General features: G+C 45.5%; 1 protein-coding gene across 1 annotated transcript; it reads left to right on the forward strand.

Annotated features, from left to right (window-relative positions):
- The first annotated feature begins 1,502 nt into the window (after positions 1–1,502).
- On the forward strand, positions 1,503–8,516 carry PRDX2 (peroxiredoxin 2). Its single transcript, XM_069767237.1, has 6 exons — positions 1,503–1,631; positions 1,839–1,946; positions 3,481–3,634; positions 6,734–6,856; positions 6,938–7,068; positions 8,279–8,516. The coding sequence occupies exons 2-6, from the start codon at positions 1,844–1,846 to the stop codon at positions 8,362–8,364; spliced, it is 597 nt and encodes a 198-aa protein (XP_069623338.1). The 5' UTR covers positions 1,503–1,631; positions 1,839–1,843; the 3' UTR covers positions 8,365–8,516.
- The last annotated feature ends 14,052 nt before the right edge of the window (positions 8,517–22,568 follow it).

Here is a 22,568-nt window from a genome sequence, read left to right on the forward strand (position 1 = left end):
AGTGCCTGCAGACATGTGAATCCTCACAGCGCACAGTGCCTGCAGACATGTGACTCCTCACAGCACACAGTGCCTGCAAACGTGTGAATCCTCACAGCGCACAGTGCCTGCAGACGTGTGAATCCTCACAGCACACAGTGCCTGCAAACGTGTGAATCCTCACAGCGCACAGTGCCTGCAGACGTGTGAATCCTCTCAGCGCACAGCGCCTGCAGGCATGTGAATCCTCACAGCACACAGTGCCTGCAGATGTGAGAATCCTCACAGCACACAGTGTCTGCAGACGTGTGACTCTTCACAGCACACAGTGCCTGCAAACGTGTGAATCCTCACAGCGCACAGTGCCTGCAGACGTGTGAATCCTCACAGCACACAGTGCCTGCAGATGTGTGAATCCTCACAGCACACAGTGTCTGCAGACGTGTGACTCCTCACAGCACACAGTGCCTGCAATTGTGTGAATCCTCACAGCGGACAGTGCCTGCAGACATGTGAATCCTCACAGCGCACAGTGCCTGCAGACATGTGACTCCTCACAGCACACAGTGCCTGCAGATGTGTGAATCCTCACAGCACATAGTGTCTGCAGACGTGTGACTCCTCACAGCACACAGTGCCTGCAGACGTGTGAATCCTCACAGCGCACATTGCCTGCAGACATGTGACTCCTCACAGCACACAGTGCCTGCAGATGTGTGAATCCTCACAGCACACAGTGCCTGCAGACGTGTGACTCCTCACAGCACACAGTGCCTGCAGACGTGTGAATCCTCACAGCGCACATTGCCTGCAGAAGTGTGAATCCTCACAGGACACAGTGTCTGCAGACGTGTGAATCCTCACAGCACACAGTGCCTGCAGACGTGTGAATCCTCACAGCGCACATTGCCTGCAGAAGTGTGAATCCTCACAGCACACAGTGCCTGCAGACGTGTGAATCCTCACAGCGCACAGTGCCTGCAGACGTGTGAATCCTCAGCGCACAGTGCCTGCAGACGTGTGAATCCTCACAGCGCACAGTGCCTGCAGACGTGTGAATCCTCACAGCGCACAGTGCCTGCAGACGTGTGAATCCTCACAGCGCACAGTGCCTGCAGACGTGTGAATCCTCACAGCGCACAGTGCCTGCAGACGTGTGAATCCTCACAGCGCACAGTGCCTGCAGACGTGTGAATCCTCACAGCGCACAGTGCCTGCAGACGTGTGAATCCTCAGCGCACAGTGCCTGCAGACGTGCCCCATATATTATATATACAGTATACAGGAGGACTATGTGTGCCCCATATATTATATATACAGTGTACAGGGCCGTGTCACGTGACGTGATCTCTCACAGAGGATGCTCTGAGAAGAAGACGGCAGGTGTGGACGAGTCTATTTAGCAGAGCAGAATGGGGGAGTGTTTTCCTCGTCTCTTCCAAAATTACTTACAGCTTTGTCAGCCGCTGAGATGACTTTCATTGTGTTATCACTATCGCGGTGTAAGCAGCTCAATTAATCGTCGTTGAATGCAAACGGAGAGGGATGAACTGTTGCCACCCGCTGTGTCCTTCAGTGGTAGAGTCCGCGGATGTATAAGGGTCAGTGTGAGGGGAGCGCGCGCCGTGTGCGGTGAGACACGATAGAAGGAGGTTAGCAAGGCATGGAGGCTGGTGTGCTGAGGGGGCTACTGGTGGGCTGAGGGGGCTACTGGTGGGCTGAGGGGTACTTGGGGCCCCTATGTGTAGTTAGTGATGGAGTTACTCCTCTGGGATTTCTCGCTCTGTTTCCTGGAGAAGTTATTTTGTGTGTATTTTATTCATGGTTTACTCCATTTGTTTTCTTTTCCTTTTCCTCAGACATCATGGCTGCTGGGAATGCTCACATTGGGAAGCCCGCTCCAGACTTCCAGGCCACTGCGGTTGTGAATGGCGAGTTTAAGGAAATTAAGCTGGCGGACTACAGGGGTGAGCGACGTGACTGTATATATATGGTGCTGGTGCTTGGGGGCTCTAAGGTTAAGTTCACATTTGCGTATGTGTCTACAGTGTATCTGCATGCGCAAATGCATGCGCTAACTCAAGCAAAAGCATGCTTACGCCTCTGCATCATCTTGCGCATGATGCAAACCCAAATGCTGCGTGTGCATGCGTGTAAATGCGTTTTAGCATGTGTTTGTGATTTTTATGCGCATGGTGGGGACAGTGACATCATTTTCTGATATGTGCAGTCTAAAGTACACCTGTCCTTCCGTACCAATGCGTTCCTATAGACAGTAATGGATTTTTCGGATGCAAATTGCTGCATGTGGATGATTGCGAAATATTTGATGCATCAAAAAAAGCAACATGTTGCGTTCTCCAGACCCCGCCGCACACCTGAAAACGACGCATGCGTATATATCTGCTTACGAACGCATGCAAAAAACATGTCCCTGCGTACAGTGTAAAAGATATGTGTACGCTGCGCACAGATGTAAATGTGAACCTGGCCTAATATTGCTATTTCTGGGTGTTACTAATGGAGTGTACTGCGCTCCTCTCACAATCCTCCCATTACGGAAATTATCATGTTTAAAGGGTCCTCTAGGCACGAGTGATTTCCTAAAGCCCAAGCAGGACTGTAAGACATAAGCAGATAGGAATATGATCGCTATAAACAGATGTGGTTGCTGTGACCGTTCTGCTAAAACTGCAGTTTAATCAAATATGGTTATAAATGTTAATGTGGCGCCCTGGGCCTCCCCTCTGGTGTGCGTGGCGCCCTGGGCCTCCCCTCTGGTGTGCGTGGCGCCCTGGGCCTCCCCTCTGGCTTGTGGCTTAACCCCCAATGGTTGCCTTTTCTTACTCTGCAGAGTGGTCATCCCTGGGAAAACCGTGCTGTCGGTCACCAGTGAGGGAGGTAGGGACCAGCATAACCAGTGGGTGGTCAGTGCACACTCTGGGCCCCACTCAGGATGCACCAAGGCTTTCTAAGCAATATCTTGGTTCATACTCAATTCGGGCTGCCAGACTCCCATTAATGGTTTTATCTTTGGGTGATGCATCCTTAGACAATGGTGGTCTGATGGGTGACCCTTCACTTTCCATTATGGACATTGAGTGACTTGCTCGGGGCCATTATGTTGCACCTTTTTCAGCAGAGCACATGCCGGGGGGATCTGTATTTCAGGACTGGCTGTAGTGTGGCCCCTTGGTGGTGCTGGAGGGCTGTGGTGTTGGTTGGGTGTCCTGTTTGTTGTATGTGAGTTGCAGGTTATGTGCACCACATATCCGGTAAAGTCTGATTTGCAACGTTTGCATATTAGAAATGATGTTCTTAGTTAAAGGGACAATTACCTGAGTCAGAAATATTGATTCATGATTCAGGAGAGGAGTCCAGAACGGGCGCTGACAATGGGAATTGCTGAGTAGTGGGGGCTCCTTGCCTTAATGATCGCTCTCCCTGTCCCCTCTGTATATTGAGTACAGTGATGTAGCTGAGCTGTTTTTCCTTTGACAGGTAAATATGTCGTCCTGTTCTTCTACCCTCTGGACTTCACCTTCGTCTGCCCTACAGAGATCATCGCCTTCAGTGAACACGCGGAGGAATTCCGTAAGATCGGCTGTGAAGTTATTGGAGCATCTGTGGACTCGCACTTCTCACACCTGGCATGGTGAGATCCTGACTTTCTTTATGGACGAAGGTGTAAATTAATGCTGCAATCAGGACAGTAGGTTTTGCTGGAGGCGGTAACATACTAAAAGGGTAACTCCTGCCGGATACTCACAATGCCATGTGAGTAGTTCTGGTGACGTCCCAGGACGTGTAGGACCAGCGGGTAGCTTGTGCACCGGTCCTAGCCATTAGCGTGCCTTTCTTTGCTGGCTGCCCCTTGTTGGTGTGACTTCGATTACATGCAACCTACTAACACAAGAGGAGCTGCATATAATCCAATCGCAGCTTTATGGACTTTGCAGAGCCTGATCTTTGCAGACCTATAAGCAATGGGGTACATTTAGATTTCCTAGACCATTCTGCAGCTGTTGTAAAGTGCCGACTTACTGGCATCTGCAGCACTAATTGTGACGCCGGGCCCTGGTAAGTGACTCCTACCATGGTGGTGAATGGTTAATACAGGAGCACAAAAACTCAGCAGAATAGTGCAGGGTGTGGAGGTGGTAATCATGGGCCGCATCCACCCTTATCTCTGAGGGTCTCCACCCTGCACATATGATGCAGACCCTTCACATAACTGTTCTGCAGAAGGAGACGTCTTATCTGCTGCCTGCAGCTGCTGCCCTATGTGCTGCACAAGCAGCGGCTGCAGATTACGGTGGTCGGTGACCATGTTCTGCTTGTCTCCCCATTGGGTGTTGTCCCAACCATCCTAGAAACTTGATCCTTGCACCAGACGTCCTTGTGGTTTAGTAGTGTCACCCTTCACGTCTCATTGCTTCAGTGACTGATATAGTGGCTCTGACGTACGCCCCCTGCAGATATGGCTGAGAATGCAGTCGTCCAGCTCGCCTCCGGTCAGCCGTGTACACTTGCATTTCTCAGCTGGAATACAATGGGCTCGGGCTTAAAATGGGCAATTCTGTAAATCTACAGTGTTGGTGAGATGCAGTGTAACGTACACTGAGCGCTGTAATGTGTAACTTGTGCTGCTACTGCAGTGGAGATCAGGGGTACTCTGACCCGGCCAGTAACACTTTCAGTGCTGCAGTCCAATGCAGTAACCTCTAAATGGTGAGGGGGCTCCCTCTGTACCTCATTTGTGCCTTAATTTATAGGGGTTGTTCAGGGCTACCTCCAAATCAGATCAGTGGGGGTCTGACACTAGGGACCCCCACTGACCCACAATGGCGAGAAGTACGTTGTATGGAGCCAGGACGTCACAGATCTGTACACTCTAGTGGATTTTCTTGGTACTGCAGCTCTGCTTCTGTTTACATCCATAGGAGCTGAGCTGCTGTGCCTGAGAATGGTCAGTACAGTGTAGAGCACTTCTGTGTGTTGACCCCTTAGTAACCAAGTCAAATTTTTGCAATCTGACCAGTGTCCCTTTGTTTTGTTAATTTGTAAAAAAAAAATATATATATTATATAATTTTAGCAATTTTCAAACATTGATTATCCATTTAATCCATTGCAAGCTTTCGAGACTACACAGGTCTCTTAATTAGTCTTTGCCTGATGAAGAGACCTGTGTAGTCTCGAAATCTTGCAGTTTGTTGCCATCTTTTCAGTTAGCCATTAAAAGGTATCAACCACTGAGGACTCTCAATTCTAAATATTTTTCTATCTACTGGCTAAAGGTACCGTTACACTTAACGATTTACCAACGATCACGACCAGCGATACGACATGGCCGTTGGTAAGTCGTTGTGTGGTCGCTGGGAAGCTGTCACACAGACAGCTCTCCAGCGACCAACGATGCCGAAGTCCCCGGGTAACCAGGGTAAATATCAGGTTACTAAGCGCAGGGCCGTGCTTAGTAACCCGATGTTTACCCTGGTTACCATTGTAAATGTAAAAAAAACAAACACTACATACTTACATTCCGGTGTCTGTCGCGTCCCCCGGTGTCAGCTTCCCTGCACTGTGTAAGCGCCGGCCGTAAAGCAGAGCGGTGACGAGCAACCATAGCGTTAATGAAATCGTTGTGACGGTACCTAAACACGGTACCAAGATATAGATCTTTCCTGTACCATTTAATCCAGTCATACCACAGAAAAAAACATTAACAAATAACATTTCCCTCATGTCTGCTTTACATCAGCACCATTTGTAAAATGTTTTTATTTTGTTAGGAGGATTAAAAATGTAGCTGCAATCTTTCACTTTTTTATTTTTCAAGGAAATTAACAATTTTATATTTTTGAAGAACTTACTAAGGTTTGAAGTGACTTTGGGGTTGCGTCATATTGGAAACCCTCCAAAAGTGATACCATCTTAAAAACAGCACCCCCTGACATACTGAAAACATCTGTCAGATAGTTTATTAACCCTTCAGGTGCTGTTCAGGAATTGGTGCAAAGTGGCATGAAAATGAGTGTTTTTACCACCTAAATGCCGATAATTTCTGAACAGGCCGCTGTAGCCGACAGACTCTGAGGCCGCTATTTGGCTGTGACTTGCCACAGCAAAAATCAGGACCACACAATCATGATCTCGGGATGGGGATAAAGAGGAAGCCCCCACACTCTGGTAACCATTTATATGATGTAGTCACGATTAACAGCAGCATCTAAGGGGTTAAGCAGATATTGACGGTGCCGACACTGATCGTGGCAAGTTGTCAGCTATAGTGGACAGCTGACAGCTGCTGGATGGTCACCTGTATGGGGATACTAATCTCTTATATCTTGGGTCAGTAAAGATGTTTTTGGCGGTCATTAAAGGGTTAACTAATTTTTATACATTTTTTGATACCCCTTAACGACCACTGACATGCCTTTTTAAGGACTGCAGTTAAAGGGCCTTATTACTTAGCGCTGCTTTTTAACTCTACTGAGAAATAAGGTTATCGTGCCCCTTAGTGTCAGAAAATCTTCAGTTTTGGCTACCAGGTGTAGCTGAGACCCCAGAGAACATGATTCGGGTTGGTTTCTACGGTCTCCAGTCACGTGATCATCGTTATTCACTGGATAACGGCTATCGCAAAAGTCCATTTTCCCATCTTCAATTTTCTGTATAAAGCTGTAGTGCCAGAAGTGCTCACACGATGTGTAAGTAGAGACCTAATCTGCAATGGATTTTTCTCCTCTCAGGACTAATATTCCCCGCAAAGATGGGGGTCTGGGCCCCATGAACATCCCTCTGCTGTCAGACCTAAAACGCACAATCTCCAAGGACTACGGCGTTCTGAAGGAGGAAGATGGTGTCGCATACAGGTAAGGTCTTCAGTGAAATATCTGTTACATTCTCTCCCACCTCCTGACACCTGCTATGGCTGACCACATTCTTCTCTTTAGGGGTCTATTTATCATTGACAACAAGGGCATCCTCCGTCAGATTACCATCAATGATCTGCCGGTCGGTCGCTGTGTAGATGAGGTGCTGCGACTGGTGCAGGCGTTCCAGTTCACCGACAAACACGGAGAGGGTGAGACGCGGACCCCCGTTAGGACTGATGTTTGTTGTTTTTTTTTTTTCAGTGAATGCTTATTAGTGATGAGCCACATGCTCAGAAAAGGTGTTATCTGAGCATGCTCGTGTGTTAACGAAGTCTTTGGCGTGCTCATGTTAATCCCTGCATCTGTGTCTCGTGGCTGTTCGACAGATGCAGGGATTGTCTAATAAACGGGAAATCCCTGCATGTGTTGCAGCTGTCAAACAGCCACGATACATGCTGCCGCGAGGACTCGAACATATTATTTGTGCACGCTGAAGACTGTTAGCACCCGAGCAAAATTAACACCTTATCCCAGCACGTTCGCTCATCATTAACGCTTCTTAGTGTAACGGGAGGGAGCCTCATAACCTAGCGCTAATATACATGGGCTCACTACAAAACTATTTTGTTGATTGCAATAAATGAGTTGTCCGATCTTATCGGAGATTAATTTACATAGGTGTGCACCACTATAAGGGGGGAAAAGAAGTTATATTTTAGTCGTCTTGTATAACTATGAAGTATCATACCCCCAGTGAGTTGGATCACTGCTGTATACATATTCTAGAGTATAACAGCTGGGGTCCACAGTCCCGGTATTGTGCCCAGGTGTAAATATATTAAATGCTATAATTTATCAATAAGTTCCTGATTAATGCCTCTTATAATAGCAAAAGTCCTAACCTTTTAATATCGAATTCATTAATAGTGCTGGTATGGGGTCATGTAAATTGAATGACAGAGGGTTATGTCTAGTGAGGAGCGAGCGTGCTCTGATAAAACGATATCGGCCTTGCTCGAATATTATGTTTGTCCTCACGGCTGTTAGACACAACACGTGTGGGGATTGCCTAACAAACAGGCCGGGACTGTAGTGGATCCCAGCTGTGCACTTATATATTATACAGCAGTGATCACATATACTCAGGTGTATGATGCTTCATAATTAGATTTTATGCACAAGCTGTATTTTACTCGCCTGCTTCAGTCTTCCTTTCCCCCCTTCCTTACCTATTGGTTGCTTACCTGGGGCTCATTACTGGCTTTATTTGGTGCCACAGTTGTAGTATAAGCATCGGACTCTGCTTCAGCTGCTGGGTTCAAAAATGAGATGCCAAAACTTCTGATACATTAATAATAATAGTTTCCTCACCCTTGGACCATCCCCCTGACCTGTCTCCTTCGGTCTTTCCTTTTTTAGTTTGTCCTGCTGGATGGAAACCCGGCAGCCGCACAATCAAGCCCAGTGTGAAGGACAGCAAGGAATATTTCTCCAAGGAGAACTGAGCTGCCCCGACTCTTGTGAAGTGTCCCCTGTGGCTGAGGGGCTCCTCACGTGCACAGACCTGTGGTCCGGACCCTGCTGCTGCCACCTCCATCCTCTGCCTGGGGGATGCCACCATTTAGTCTCGTTCTTTGAATAAAGTTACTAGTTCCTACTGGCTTGTTGTAATTTATCCTTACTGGTACCAAAATCAACAGAGGTCACATTCTGTAAAGAAACTTGTGTATGGAAGGAGGGGGTATCATCTAAGACCCCCAGTGATGGGCATAATTCAGGGTTTTCCTGTCCTGACACTTTATTCTTCTTACGTCCCTGACCTGAAGAATAAAGCAGTCTAGTCCCTCTCACCACAGATTGAGCAGCATTAAAATAAAAGAACCAAAACAATTCCTGAATTGTTCATTCTGCCTCCCACAATTTTGAGTAGAAAACAATCAAAGTCATGTGCCTGAAAACAAGTCTCCAGCAACATCAGCTGAGCCCAATAATGTATGGGCACTACAATGGCAGACATGCAATTTCCACTACGTGTTTATCTGGAAGAGTCCTATAGTCAATCGCTGCACCTGTAAATAAATTCCCAAAGGGGTGCGATTTCCAATAAGGCATCACTGGGGGGATTCTACTGTTCAGGCACATCAAGAAGTCCGCAAATAAATCTGCTCTTCAAAAGTCAAATGGCGTTCCTTGCCTCCAGACTCCACCATGTGGCTAAACAGTACGGTATTTCCACGTTGCGAAAAATTGTGGGACAAACTATGGGGATTTTTTTTTTTTTTTTCAATCACTGTGTGAAAATAAATGTTGGGCTGAAACCGTATTGGTGAAAAATGTTATTTATTACTAGCTGAAGAGCCCGGCGTTGCCTGGGCATGGTAAATATCTGTGGTTAGTTATAGCACCTCACTTCTCTTATTTTCCATCACGCCTCTCATTCCCCTTTAACACTTGTCATTTCGACCTCACATCTGTTCCGATCACTCCACTATTTGCACTCACACCTTTTTCCCCTCAGTATATACATGTTTGTCATCTCCCTTAAGTATAGTATACATCTGTATGTCCTCTCCTGTATATACCTGTATGTCATCTCTTCTGTATATACTATATACCTGTATGTCATCTATATATAGTATATACCTGTATGTAATCTCCTGTATATAGTGTATACCTGGGTCATCTCTGTATATAGTATATACCGGTCATCTCTCCTGTAAATAGTATATACCTGTGTGCCATCTCCTGTATATAGTATATACCGTCATCTCCTGTATATAGTATATATCTCATCTCCTGTATATATTTGTCATCTCCTCCTGTATATAGTATATACCTGTCATCTCCTGTATATATCTGTATGTCATCTCCCCTGTATATAGTATATACCTGTCGTCTCCCCTATATAGTATATACCTGTGTCATCTCCCCTGTATATAGTATATACCTGCTGTATGTCATCTCCTCCTGTATTAGACCTCGTTCACACGTTATTTGCTCAGTATTTATACCTCAGTATTTGTAAGCTAAATTGGCAGCCTGATAAAACCCCAGCCAACAGGAAGCCCTCCCCCTGGCAGTATATATTAGCTCACACATACACAGAGTAGACAGGTCATGTGACTGACAGCTGCCGTATTTCCTATATGGTACATTTGTTGCTCTAGTAGTTTGTCTGCTTATTAATCAGATTATTATTTTTGGAGGATACCAGACTTGTGTGTTTTAGGGTGAGTTTCGTGTGTCAAGTTGTGTGAGTTGCGTGTGGCGACATGCGTGTAGCAACTTTGTGTCGAGTTGCATGTGACAGGTTAGTGCAGCAAGTTTTGCGCGTGGCGAGTTTTGTGTGGTGCGTTTTGAGTATGTGCAAGTTTATTGTGAGGCAACCTTTGCATGTGTTGCAACTTTTGTGCATGTGGCAATTTTTCCACGTATGCAAGTTTTGCGTGTGGCGAGTTTTCCATGAGGTGAGTGTTGCGCGTGGCAAGTTTTGAGCGGTGACTTTTGTGTTTCGACTTATGTGGCGAAATGTGTGCTGAGGGTTGTATATGTGTTCAAGCACGTGGTAGTGTGTGGCGCATTTTGTGTGTTCATATCCCCGTGTGAGTATCCCATGTCGGGGCCTCACCTTGGCATCTGTACGGTATATACTCTTTGGCGCCATCGCTCTCACTCTTTAAGTCCCCCTTGTCCACATCTGGCAGCTGTCAATTTGCCTCCAACACTTTTCACTTTTTCTCCCATTATGTAGATAGGGGCAAAATTGTTTGGTGAATTGGAAAGCGCGGGGTTAAAATTTCGCCTCACAACATAGCCTATGACGCTCTCGGGGTCCAGACGTGTGACTGTGCAAAATTTTGTGGCTGTAGCTGCGACGGTGCAGATGCCAATCCCGGACACACACACACAGCTTTATATATTGGATTCACCCAATGGTATATGTGACACACCTGTGCTGTTAATATAACTGCACCCCTAATGAATTCATTGAGGTGTAGTTTGTATAATGGGGTCACTTATGGGGGGTTCTTCTGTTCTGGCACCTCATGTGCTTTCCAGTGGGTCATGGCACCCGCAAACCATAACAGTAAAGTCTGCACTATATGACGCCTCTGCACTGTGCCTAAAAAGTAGTTTCCGATTACATGTAGGGTACTCAGGAGACACTGCATAACCAGTTACTGCTCATTTTCTCCTGTTATCCTTGTGAAAATGAACAACATATTTTGGGGAAAAATTTTTTTTTTTTTGTTTTCTCCACTGCAGTATCCAAAATGATCATTTGTAGAGGGGTTCCATGGCTATCTATTCCAGCAAATTTAGCACTCCAAAAGTCAATAGGCGCTCCTTCCCTTATGATCCCTGCCGTGTGCAAAACCGTAGTTTTCCCCCACATTTCAGGTATCTTTGTACTGCGGTAGAAATTACAGAAAAAAATTGCATGGTCATTTTTCTCATGTTACCCTTGTGAAAAGGCAAAATTTGGGTATAAAAAATATATTGGGAAAATTTAAAATGTTAGTTTTTTTTTTTTTTTTCCCCCACATTGCTTCAGTTTCTGTGAAACACCTGAAGGGTTAATAAACATCTTGCGTGTGGTTTTGAGCTCATTGAGGGGTGTAGTTTTTACAATGGTGTTATGTTCGGGTATTTTCTATCATATAGATCCCTCAAAGTGACTTCAAATGTGATGTGGTCCCAAAAAAAAAAAAAATTAAACCCTTACAACTTCCTAACAAAACAAAATGACGTTTCAAAAATGATGCAGATGTGAAGTAGACATAGCAAGTGTTACTTAAAAATTTTGCACAGCATGACTAGCTGGTTTATGGATGTAAAAAATTTGAAAGTTTAAAACCTTTTTTTTCTTTTAATTTTTGCATGAGCTCCCGTGCAATTTTCAAAACCAGCAGAGGGAAAGCCAGCACCTGTGGGGCAATGTTTATAGCCTGGAACGGGGGTAATACCCATGGAGCTTCCTCGGCTATGAATATCAGCTCACAGCTGTATACTTGGCCTTTACTGGCTATTTAAAATAGGGGACCCCTCAAAAAAATGTGGGGCCTCCTATAATTAATGACCAGCAAAGGCTGTGCAGACACCTGCGGGCTGATATTAATAGCCTAGGAAGGGGCCATGGATAATGCACACATCAGGATTTCTTGCAGAATATTCCTGAACAAAACCAGACATTTTCTGCAAGAAATCCCCATGCGTTTTTTGCGCGCTTTTCTCACATTTTGTACAGATTTTTTCCGGAGGTTCCAAATGAAATAATATAGTGGGAAATCTGCAAAATTAATGAACATACTGCTTTTTATTTTTGCAGAAAAAAAACAACGCAACATATGCACAAATTGTGTAATGCATTATAAATGATGCATACATATGCGTTTTTATAGCGAAAAAACGCAATGTGTGCACACAGCCTCAAGGTAAGGTTATTTAAATTAGTTTGCATGCGTAGTAAGCTGCGTTTCTGCAGTTATGGATGTGAGTAATAATTAGATGCAGTTTTACTGCATCTAACGATAGTCAATGGGAAATTTACACTGCGGGGACTGAGCATCTCCACATCGTAAATAGACCTGCTGCGGTCTATAAAGACGCGCCGCATGTCCGGTTACACAGGTCTGCTGCCTGGGTCTCTGAACGCTTAGTGGAGATGGGGGATTTCTTAAAATCCCCTCCACTATGCTGTAACATCTGAACGCTGCGGGTTTGACGCTGTGGCTGTACACGGCATCAAACCCGCAGTGTTATCTGACCATGGAAACAGCCTAAGTGTGGAGTCCTGATTTTTCTGATTGCCAAGAGTGGTATCGTGACTTATCTGCTTGCTTACCTGAATTTTGTGCTTTGTGGAGGCAAAGGAACCAAAATAATTATTGAAGGAAATGTGCCACTAGGGGGCAATGTTGGTTAAGGAAACTGACCACATTACACCACTAGTCCCATAAATCAGCCATTCCCAAGCTCTTTATCTGACTAACATGTTTATCATGGAGCCATATTTCCATGTAGCATATATGCTAATATATATACAGTACAGATCAAAAGTTTGGACACACCTCATTTAAAGATTTTTCTGTATTTTCATGACTATGAAAATTGTACATTCACACTGAAGGCATCAAAACTATGAATTAACACATGTGGAATTATATACGTAACAAAAAAGTGTGAAACAACTGAAATTATGTCTTATATTCTAGGTTCTTCAAAGTAGCCACCTTTTGCTTTGATGACTGCTTTGCACACTCTTGGCATTCTCTTTATGAGCTTCAAGAGGTGGTCACCAGGAATGGTCTAACAATCTTGAAGGAGTTCCCAGAGATGCTTAGCACTTGTTGGCCCTTTTGCCTTCACTCTGCGGTCCAGCTCACCCCAAACCATCTCGATTGGGTTCAGGTCTGGTGACTGTGGAGGCCAGGTCATCTGGCGTAGCACCCCATCACTCTCCTTCTTGGTCAAATAGCCCTTACACAGTCTGGAGGTGTGTTTGGGGTCATTGTCCTGTTGAAAAATAAATTACGGACCAATTAAATGCAAACCAGATGAAATGGCATGCTGCTGCAAGATGCTGTGGTAGCCATGCTGGGTCAGTATGCCTTCAATTTTGAATAAATCCCCAACAGTGTCACCAGCAAAGCCCCCCCCCCCCCACACCATCACACCTCCTCCATGCTTCACGGTGGGAACCAGGCAAGTAGAGTCCATCCATTCACCTTTTCTGCGTCACACAAAGACACTGTGGTTGGAACCAAAGATCTCAAATTTGGACTCATCAGACCAAAGTACAGATTTCCACTGGTCTAATGTCCATTCCTTGTGTTCTTTAGCCCAAACAAGTCTCTTCTGCTTGTTGCCTGTCCTTAGCAGTGGTTTCCTAGCAGCTATTTTACCATGAAGGCCTGCTGCACAAAGTCTCCTCTTAACAGTTGTAGAGATGTGTCTGCTGCTAGAACTCTGTGTGGCATTGACCTGGTCTCTAATCTGAGCTGCTGTTAACCTTCTGATTTCTGAGGCTGGTGACTCGGATAAACTTATCCTCAGAAGCAGAGGTGACTCTTGGTCTTCCTTTCCTGGGTCGGTCCTCATGTGAGCCAGTTTCTTTGTAGCGCTTGATGGTTTTTGCCACTGTACTTGGGGACACTTTCAAAGTTTTCCCAATTTTTCGGACTGACTGACCTTCATTTCTTAAAGGGAACCTGTCACCCCGTTTTTTGAGATTGAGATATAAATACTGTTAAATAGGGCCTGCGCTGTGCGTTACTATGGTGTATGTAGTGTACCCTGATTCCCCATGTATGCCGAGAAATACATTACCAAAGTCGGCGTTTTCGCCTGTCAATCAGGCTGGTCTGGTCAGGTGGGCGTGTTCACAGCGTTCTTTTCTTCCCCAGGTTTCCGTTGGTGGCGTAGTGGTGTGCGCATGTCCAAGGTCCGGATTCCCTGTGCCCACGTGAAGACACAGCGCGCGATCTGCGCTGTCAATCCTTTCATCGGTGCGGGCGGCCATCTTCCTGGGGCCGCGCGTGCGCAGATGTAGTGCTCTGCTGCACGGGGCTTCAGGAAAATGGCCGCGGGATGCCGCGCGTGCGCAGAAGAGATCGCGGCGGCCATTTTCCCAAAGCCGAGTTTGCATCTTGCCTTACGCAGGCATGTACTACGGAGGACAGAGAATGAACTTCAATCCAATATTGAGGCCAGCATGCAGCCAGCGGGTAAGGAATGGGTGAATCAAACACCCGAAAACTCCGCCCATATGACCCAAAACCGGTCCTTCCAAATTCAGGTGGCAGGTTCCCTTTAAAGCACATTCAGGTTATGGCCATGATTAAACACCATTGTAGAATCCATGAAGGTGATTGTTCCCGTTGCAGGACATACAGTCTATATAGTAGTGAGAATCATATCCCTCAAAGCTGTTTATAAATCCTTTTACTGATGTAGAACAGTATACAGGATGCGTTTTGGTCTATCTCCAAGAACCTGCCATGTAAATCATGACAGGATTACAAAAACAATGTCCAGTCCCATAAAGATGACATCAGAGAATGAAAGTAAACAAACAGGTGGATCCAGTGTGGCTCGTGAAGAATAATAGAGCTTTAAATCTCACCTCATCATACCCTGGCGTGTAATAAAAATAAGTAAAGTTACATAATTATCTTTAAAGGAGGTTTAAAAGGAATTTGCATATGAAGGGGCTACATTTGAGCCCATTGCGGTTCCTTAAACTTGCAAGTAGAGATTATCCTGAAATACACTGAGCTTATTACATAATAAATATTTTTTGTACAGTGATAAATACACTTTGCTTTTCTTCAGGCTGCAGAGTTGAAAGGATCAATCACTCACATTTTCATCATGTTGCTCTATGTTGATGACACTGACAAAGTTCTAGCATTGGGCGCTCCAAACTAACAGTTATCCTGTATCCAGTGGTGAGGTGATAATTCATATACATTAGAATATGCCTTTGTTCTTTCGAGTAGTACACGTGCGCCTATTTTTCAAGTACATGTTGAACATACTACTTTTGGCCAGCTTGTGCTTCCTTTCTAGGAACCTATAAAACAAAGGGCAAAATACATTATCACCACAAGAGGGCAGTGTGGCCATTTACAATGCAGTACAATTGGACAGCATTGCTAACAGCACATAGTAAAGTTGCAGTTATTTCTGTGCTATGCTCAGGACAGCTTAGAGTGGGCTTGGTACTTACATAGGGTTATAGAATAAATTTTACTCCCTGCGCTGGGGTATTCCATCCTGATAAAGGGATTTATGATCCAGTTATTAATGACAAAAAGGGGTTGATCAATCCATTCTTGGCATGAGTGATGATTCTGACGCCTGACATGGTGCCAGGGTTCATGGTCGCATCCCTGGAAGTTATTAGGGGGATCCGTGCATTGACCATATAGATAAGTACCAGAAAAGAGAGAAGACAGTGCGGCCCATGATAAGGCTGATCACCACAGAAAGAGTGTCCGTCCCTCCAGCATTGATGGAACTGGCACCATCTGTGGGAACAGAAAAGTTTTCAGCATTTCTGTAAATAGAGAGGAGTGGGCCCCAATGATTATTATGGGGTCCAAATTGCTGCAACCTCCCATAACGTAGAAGTCAGCCTAGCAAAAATCTGTCCTGATCTATGATACAAGTGAACTGAAATGGTTAAAACTAATTCCCACCTTGTAGGGATTGGGTTAGTACCAATCCCATCACCCCTTGACATATAGTACAATCTGAAAAAAAAAATATATATATATATATGTATAATGTACATAATGTACAGTGCGGGATGTGCACAGGCAAAGCTCATGGCACAATGTGAACTCTGTGATCCTCAAGTTTCCAGACGCCACTGCTTCCCCTGTGTACAAGGAGGGTGTGATCTCTCTGAAGTTCAAAGGAAATGTCTCTGAGAGATGGATTTCAACACTAAATGATTGCTCAATTACAAGAGTGGCGGGGTCAATGAGTGCGGGAGCGGGAGAAAGACAGGCCCCAACCAGGTGCGAGAACACAATCACAGATCACAGTAACCCGACTCCTGATCCTCTTATTACCCTGTAACCTCTTATTACAGTAACCCGGCTCCTGATCCTCTTATTACCCTGTAACCTCTTATTACAGTAACCCGGCTCCTGATCCTCTTATTACCCCTGTAACCTCTTATTACAGTAACCCGGCTCCTGATCCTCTTATTACCCCTGTAACCTCTTATTACAGTAACCCGGCTCCTGATCCTCCTATTACCCTGTAACCTCTTATTACAGTAACCCGGCTCCTGATCCTCTTATTACCCCTGTAACCTCTTATTACAGTAACCCGGCTCCTGATCCTCTTATTACCCTGTAACCTCTTATTACAGTAACCCGGCTCCTGATCCTCTTATTACCCTGTAACCTCTTATTACAGTAACCCGGCTCCTGATCCTCTTATTACCCTGTAACCTCTTATTACAGTAACCCGGCTCCTGATCCTCTTATTACCCTGTAACCTCTTATTACAGTAACCCGGCTCCTGATCCTCTTATTACCCTGTAACCTCTTATTACAGTAACCCGGCTCCTGATCCTCTTATTACCCCTGTAACCTCTTATTACAGTAACCCGGCTCCTGATCCTCTTATTACCCCTGTACCCTCTTATTACAGTAACCCGGCCCCTGATCCTCCTATTACCCTGTAACCTCTTATTACAGTAACCCGGCTCCGGATCCTCTTATTACTCCTGTAACCTCTTATTACAGTAACCCGGCTCCTGATCCTCTTATTACCCTGTAACCTCTTATTACAGTAACCCGGCTCCTGATCCTCTTATTACTCCTGTAACCTCTTATTACAGTAACCCGGCTCCTGATCCTCTTATTACCCTGTAACCTCTTATTACAGTAACCCGGCTCCTGATCCTCTTATTACCCTGTAACCTCTTATTACAGTAACCCGGCTCCTGATCCTCTTATTACCCTGTAACCTCTTATTACAGTAACCCGGCTCCTGATCCTCTTATTACCCCTGTAGCCTCTTATTACAGTAACCCGACTCCTGATCCTCTTATTACCCTGTAACCTCTTATTACAGTAACCCGGCTCCTGATCCTCTTATTACTCCTGTAACCTCTTATTACAGTAACCCGGCTCCTGATCCCCTTATTACCCTGTAACCTCTTACTACAGTAACCCGGCTCCTGATCCTCTTATTACCCTGTAACCTCTTATTACAGTAACCCGGCTCCTGATCCCCTTATTACCCTGTAACCTCTTATTACAGTAACCCGGCTCCTGATCCCCTTATTACCCTGTAACCTCTTATTACAGTAACCCGGCTCCTGATCCTCTTATTACCCCTGTAACCTCTTATTACAGTAACCCGGCTCCTGATCCTCTTATTACCCTGTAACCTCTTATTACAGTAACCCGGTTCCTGATCCTTTTATTACCCTGTAACCTCTTATTACAGTAACCCGGCTCCTGATCCTCTTATTACCCCTGTAACCTCTTATTACAGTAACCCGGCTCCAGATCCTCTTATTACCCCTGTAACCTCTTATTACAGTAACCCGGCTCCAGATCCTCTTATTACCCCTGTAGCATCTTATTGCAGTAACCCGGCTCCTGATCCTCTTATTACCCCTGTAACCTCTTATTACAGTAACCCGGCTCCTGATCCTCTTATTACCCTGTAACCTCTTATTACAGTAACCCGGCTCCTGAGCCTTTTATTACCCTGTAACCTCTTATTACAGTAACCCGGCTCCTGATCCTCTTATTACCCCTGTAACCTCTTATTACAGTAACCCGGCTCCTGATCCTCTTATTACCCTGTAACCTCTTATTACAGTAACCCGGCTCCTGAGCCTTTTATTACCCTGTAACCTCTTATTACAGTAACCCGGCTCCTGAGCCTTTTATTACCCTGTAACCTCTTATTACAGTAACCCGGCTCCTGATCCTCTTATTACCCCTGTAACCTCTTATTACAGTAACCCGGCTCCTGATCCTCTTATTACCCTGTAACCTCTTATTACAGTATCCCGGCTCCTGATCCTCTTATTACCCCTGTAACCTCTTATTACAGTAACCCGGCTCCTGATCCTCTTATTACCCCTGTAGCCTCTTATTACAGTAACCCGACTCCTGATCCTCTTATTACCCTGTAACCTCTTATTACAGTAACCCGGCTCCTGATCCTCTTATTACTCCTGTAACCTCTTATTACAGTAACCCGGCTCCTGATCCCCTTATTACCCTGTAACCTCTTACTACAGTAACCCGGCTCCTGATCCTCTTATTACCCTGTAACCTCTTATTACAGTAACCTGGCTCCTGATGCCCTTATTACCCTGTAACCTCTTATTACAGTAACCCGGCTCCTGATCCTCTTATTACCCCTGTAACCTCTTATTACAGTAACCCGGCTCCTGATCCTCTTATTACCCTGTAACCTCTTATTACAGTAACCCGGTTCCTGATCCTTTTATTACCCTGTAACCTCTTATTACAGTAACCTGGCTCCTGATCCTCTTATTACCCCTGTAACCTCTTATTACAGTAACCCGGCTCCAGATCCTCTTATTACCCCTGTAGCATCTTATTGCAGTAACCCGGCTCCTGATCCTCTTATTACCCCTGTAACCTCTTATTACAGTAACCCGGCTCCTGATCCTCTTATTACCCTGTAACCTCTTATTACAGTAACCCGGCTCCTGAGCCTTTTATTACCCTGTAACCTCTTATTACAGTAACCCGGCTCCTGATCCTCTTATTACCCCTGTAACCCCTTATTACAGTAACCCGGCTCCTGATCCTCTTATTACCCTGTAACCTCTTATTACAGTATCCCGGCTCCTGATCCTCTTATTACCCCTGTAGCCTCTTATTACAGTAACCCGACTCCTGATCCTCTTATTACCCTGTAACCTCTTATTACAGTAACCCGGCTCCTGATCCTCTTATTACCCTGTAACCTCCTATTACAGTATCCCGGCTCCTGATCCTCTTATTACCCTGTAACCTCTTATTACAGTAACCCGGCTCCTGATCCCCTTATTACCCTGTAACCTCTTACTACAGTAACCCGGCTCCTGATCCTCTTATTACCCTGTAACCTCTTATTACAGTAACCCGGCTCCTGAGCCTTTTATTACCCTGTAACCTCTTATTACAGTAACCCGGCTCCTGAGCCTTTTATTACCCTGTAACCTCTTATTACAGTAACCCGGCTCCTGATCCTCTTATTACCCCTGTAGCCTCTTATTACAGTATCCCGGCTCCTGATCCTCTTATTACTCCTGTAACCTCTTATTACAGTAACCCGGCTCCTGATCCCCTTATTACCCTGTAACCTCTTACTACAGTAACCCGGCTCCTGATCCTCTTATTACCCTGTAACCTCTTATTACAGTAACCCGGCTCCTGAGCCTTTTATTACCCTGTAACCTCTTATTACAGTAACCCGGCTCCTGAGCCTTTTATTACCGTGTAACCTCTTATTACAGTAACCCGGCTCCTGATCCTCTTATTACCCCTGTAACCTCTTATTACAGTAACCCGGCTCCTGATCCTCTTATTACCCTGTAACCTCTTATTACAGTAACCCGGCTCCTGATCCTCTTATTACCCTGTAACCTCTTATTACAGTAACCCGGCTCCTGATCCTCTTATTACCCTGTAACCTCTTATTACAGTAACCCGGCTCCTGATCCTCTTATTACCCTGTAACCTCTTATTACAGTAACCCGGCTCCTGATCCTCTTATTACCCTGTAACCTCTTATTACAGTAACCTGGCTCCTGATCCTCTTATTACCCTGCAATCTCTTATTACAGTAACCCGGCTCCTGATCCTCTTATTACCCTGTAACCTCTTATTACAGTAACCCGGCTCCTGATCCTCTTATTACCATGTAACCTCTTATTACAGTAACCCGGCTCCTGATCCTCTTATTACCCTGTAACCTCTTATTACAGTAACCCGGCTCCTGAGCCTTTTATTACCCTGTAACCTCTTATTACAGTAACCCGGCTCCTGAGCCTTTTATTACCCTGTAACCTCTTATTACAGTAACCCGGCTCCTGATCCTCTTATTACCCTGTAACCTCTTATTACAGTAACCCGGCTCCTGATCCTCTTATTACCCCTGTAACCTCTTATTACAGTAACCCGGCTCCTGATCCTCTTATTACCCTGTAACCTCTTATTACAGTAACCCGGCTCCTGATCCTCTTATTACCCTGTAACCTCTTATTACAGTAACCCGGCTCCTGATCCTCTTATTACCCCTGTAACCTCTTATTACAGTAACCCGGCTCCTGATCCTCTTATTACCCTGTAACCTCTTATTACAGTAACCCGGCTCCTGATTCTCTTATTACCCCTGTAACCTCTTATTACAGTAACCCGGCTCCTGATCCTCTTATTACCCTGTAACCTCTTATTACAGTAACCCGGCTCCTGATCCTCTTATTACCCCTGTAACCTCTTATTACAGTTACCCTGCACTGTTCCTCCCCATATTAGTCTTTTGTCACGTATGTCGCGCGCTGTTTCCACTGCTGCATCATTAGCTGGTGGGTGAAGTGCTGGCTCGGTGCTATCTTCGTGCACACAGTGACGTCGCTTGCCCTCGTAATCATGGCCGTGGGTGTGCTCTTTGTGCCAGATAACACCAAAAGCTGACAGGATCTGAATGTATTGTAGGGGAGAACTGAAGCAAACACTAATATTTTCGCTTCTATTAAAACCGAGCAGCTTCTGTGCCTTGTGTTATCCATGTAATATTGTACTAAACTAAAATCAATGAGTCAACAACCTGATCTACTGGGGAATCGCTTACAAAGCAATTCCATTGTGCGCTGTAATTCCGAATCACATGCCCATTTATAACCTTTAGGCTATGAGATTTGCCTACTGTGGATAATAATCCGGGCCTCGCGCCAAAACATAGCGAAGGACGAATTCTGCGTAATATAAGCACATAGCGCGGTCCAAAAATTACAGGACTGGTGTGAAAATAACTGTCCGCTGATCAGAAACCTCGAATATGAGTGTACATCTCCCAAGAGCCAACACAGCGCGATCCACTATATTCCACCTGCATCCAGGTACGGCAACATTAACAAAAGTGACCTCTGTTATGATAAGGTAATTCAGTACCACAATGGACATAGAAGTCAGAGCACATACAGTGACCTGACAATAACCCAAAAACATAGAACGAGCTCTGAGACGTGGGAACTCTGCTGACCGCAATCCCTAATCCTCTCCAACCACACTAGAGGCAGCCGTGGATTGCGCCTAACGCTCCCTATGCAACTCGGCACAGCCTGAGAAACTAGCTAGCCTGAAGATAGAAAATAAGCCTACCTTGCCTCAGAGAAATACCCCAAAGGAAAAGGCAGCCCCCACATATAATGACTGTGAGTTAAGATGAAAAGACAAACGTAGAGATGAAATAGATTTAGCAAAGTGAGGCCCGACTTTCTGAACAGAGCGAGGATAGGAAAGGTAACTTTGCGGTCAACACAAAACCCTACAAAAACCACGCAAAGGGGGCAAAAAGACCCTCCGTACCGAACTAACGGCACGGAGGTACACCCTCTGCGTCCCAGAGCTTCCAGCAAGCAAGAAAACAATATTAAGCAAGCTGGACAGAAAAAATAGCAAACAAAATAGCAAAAGCGGAACTTAGCTATGCAGAGCAGCAGGCCACAGGAACGATCCAGGAGGAAACAGGTCCAATACTAGAACATTGACTGGAGGCCAGGATCAAAGCACTAGGTGGAGTTAAATAGAGCAGCACCTAACGACATCACCACATCACCTGAGGAAGGAAACTCAGAAGCCGCAGTACCACTCTCCTCCACCAACGGAAGCTCACAGAGAGAATCAGCCGAAGTACCACTTGTGACCACAGGAGGGAGCTCTGCCACAGAATTCACAACAGTACCCCCCCCTTGAGGAGGGGTCACCGAACCCTCACCAGAGCCCCCAGGACGACCAGGATGAGCCACATGAAAGGCACGAACAAGATCGGGAGCATGGACATCAGAGGCAAAGACCCAGGAATTATCTTCCTGAGCATAACCCTTCCACTTAACCAGATACTGAAGTTTCCGTCTCGAAACACGAGAATCCAAAATCTTCTCCTCAACATACTCCAACTCCCCCTCCACCAAAACCGGGGCAGGAGGATC

The sequence above is a fragment of the Ranitomeya imitator genome, chromosome 4 (genome assembly GCF_032444005.1).
Source record: "Ranitomeya imitator isolate aRanImi1 chromosome 4, aRanImi1.pri, whole genome shotgun sequence".
NCBI lineage: Eukaryota > Metazoa > Chordata > Amphibia > Anura > Dendrobatidae > Ranitomeya > Ranitomeya imitator.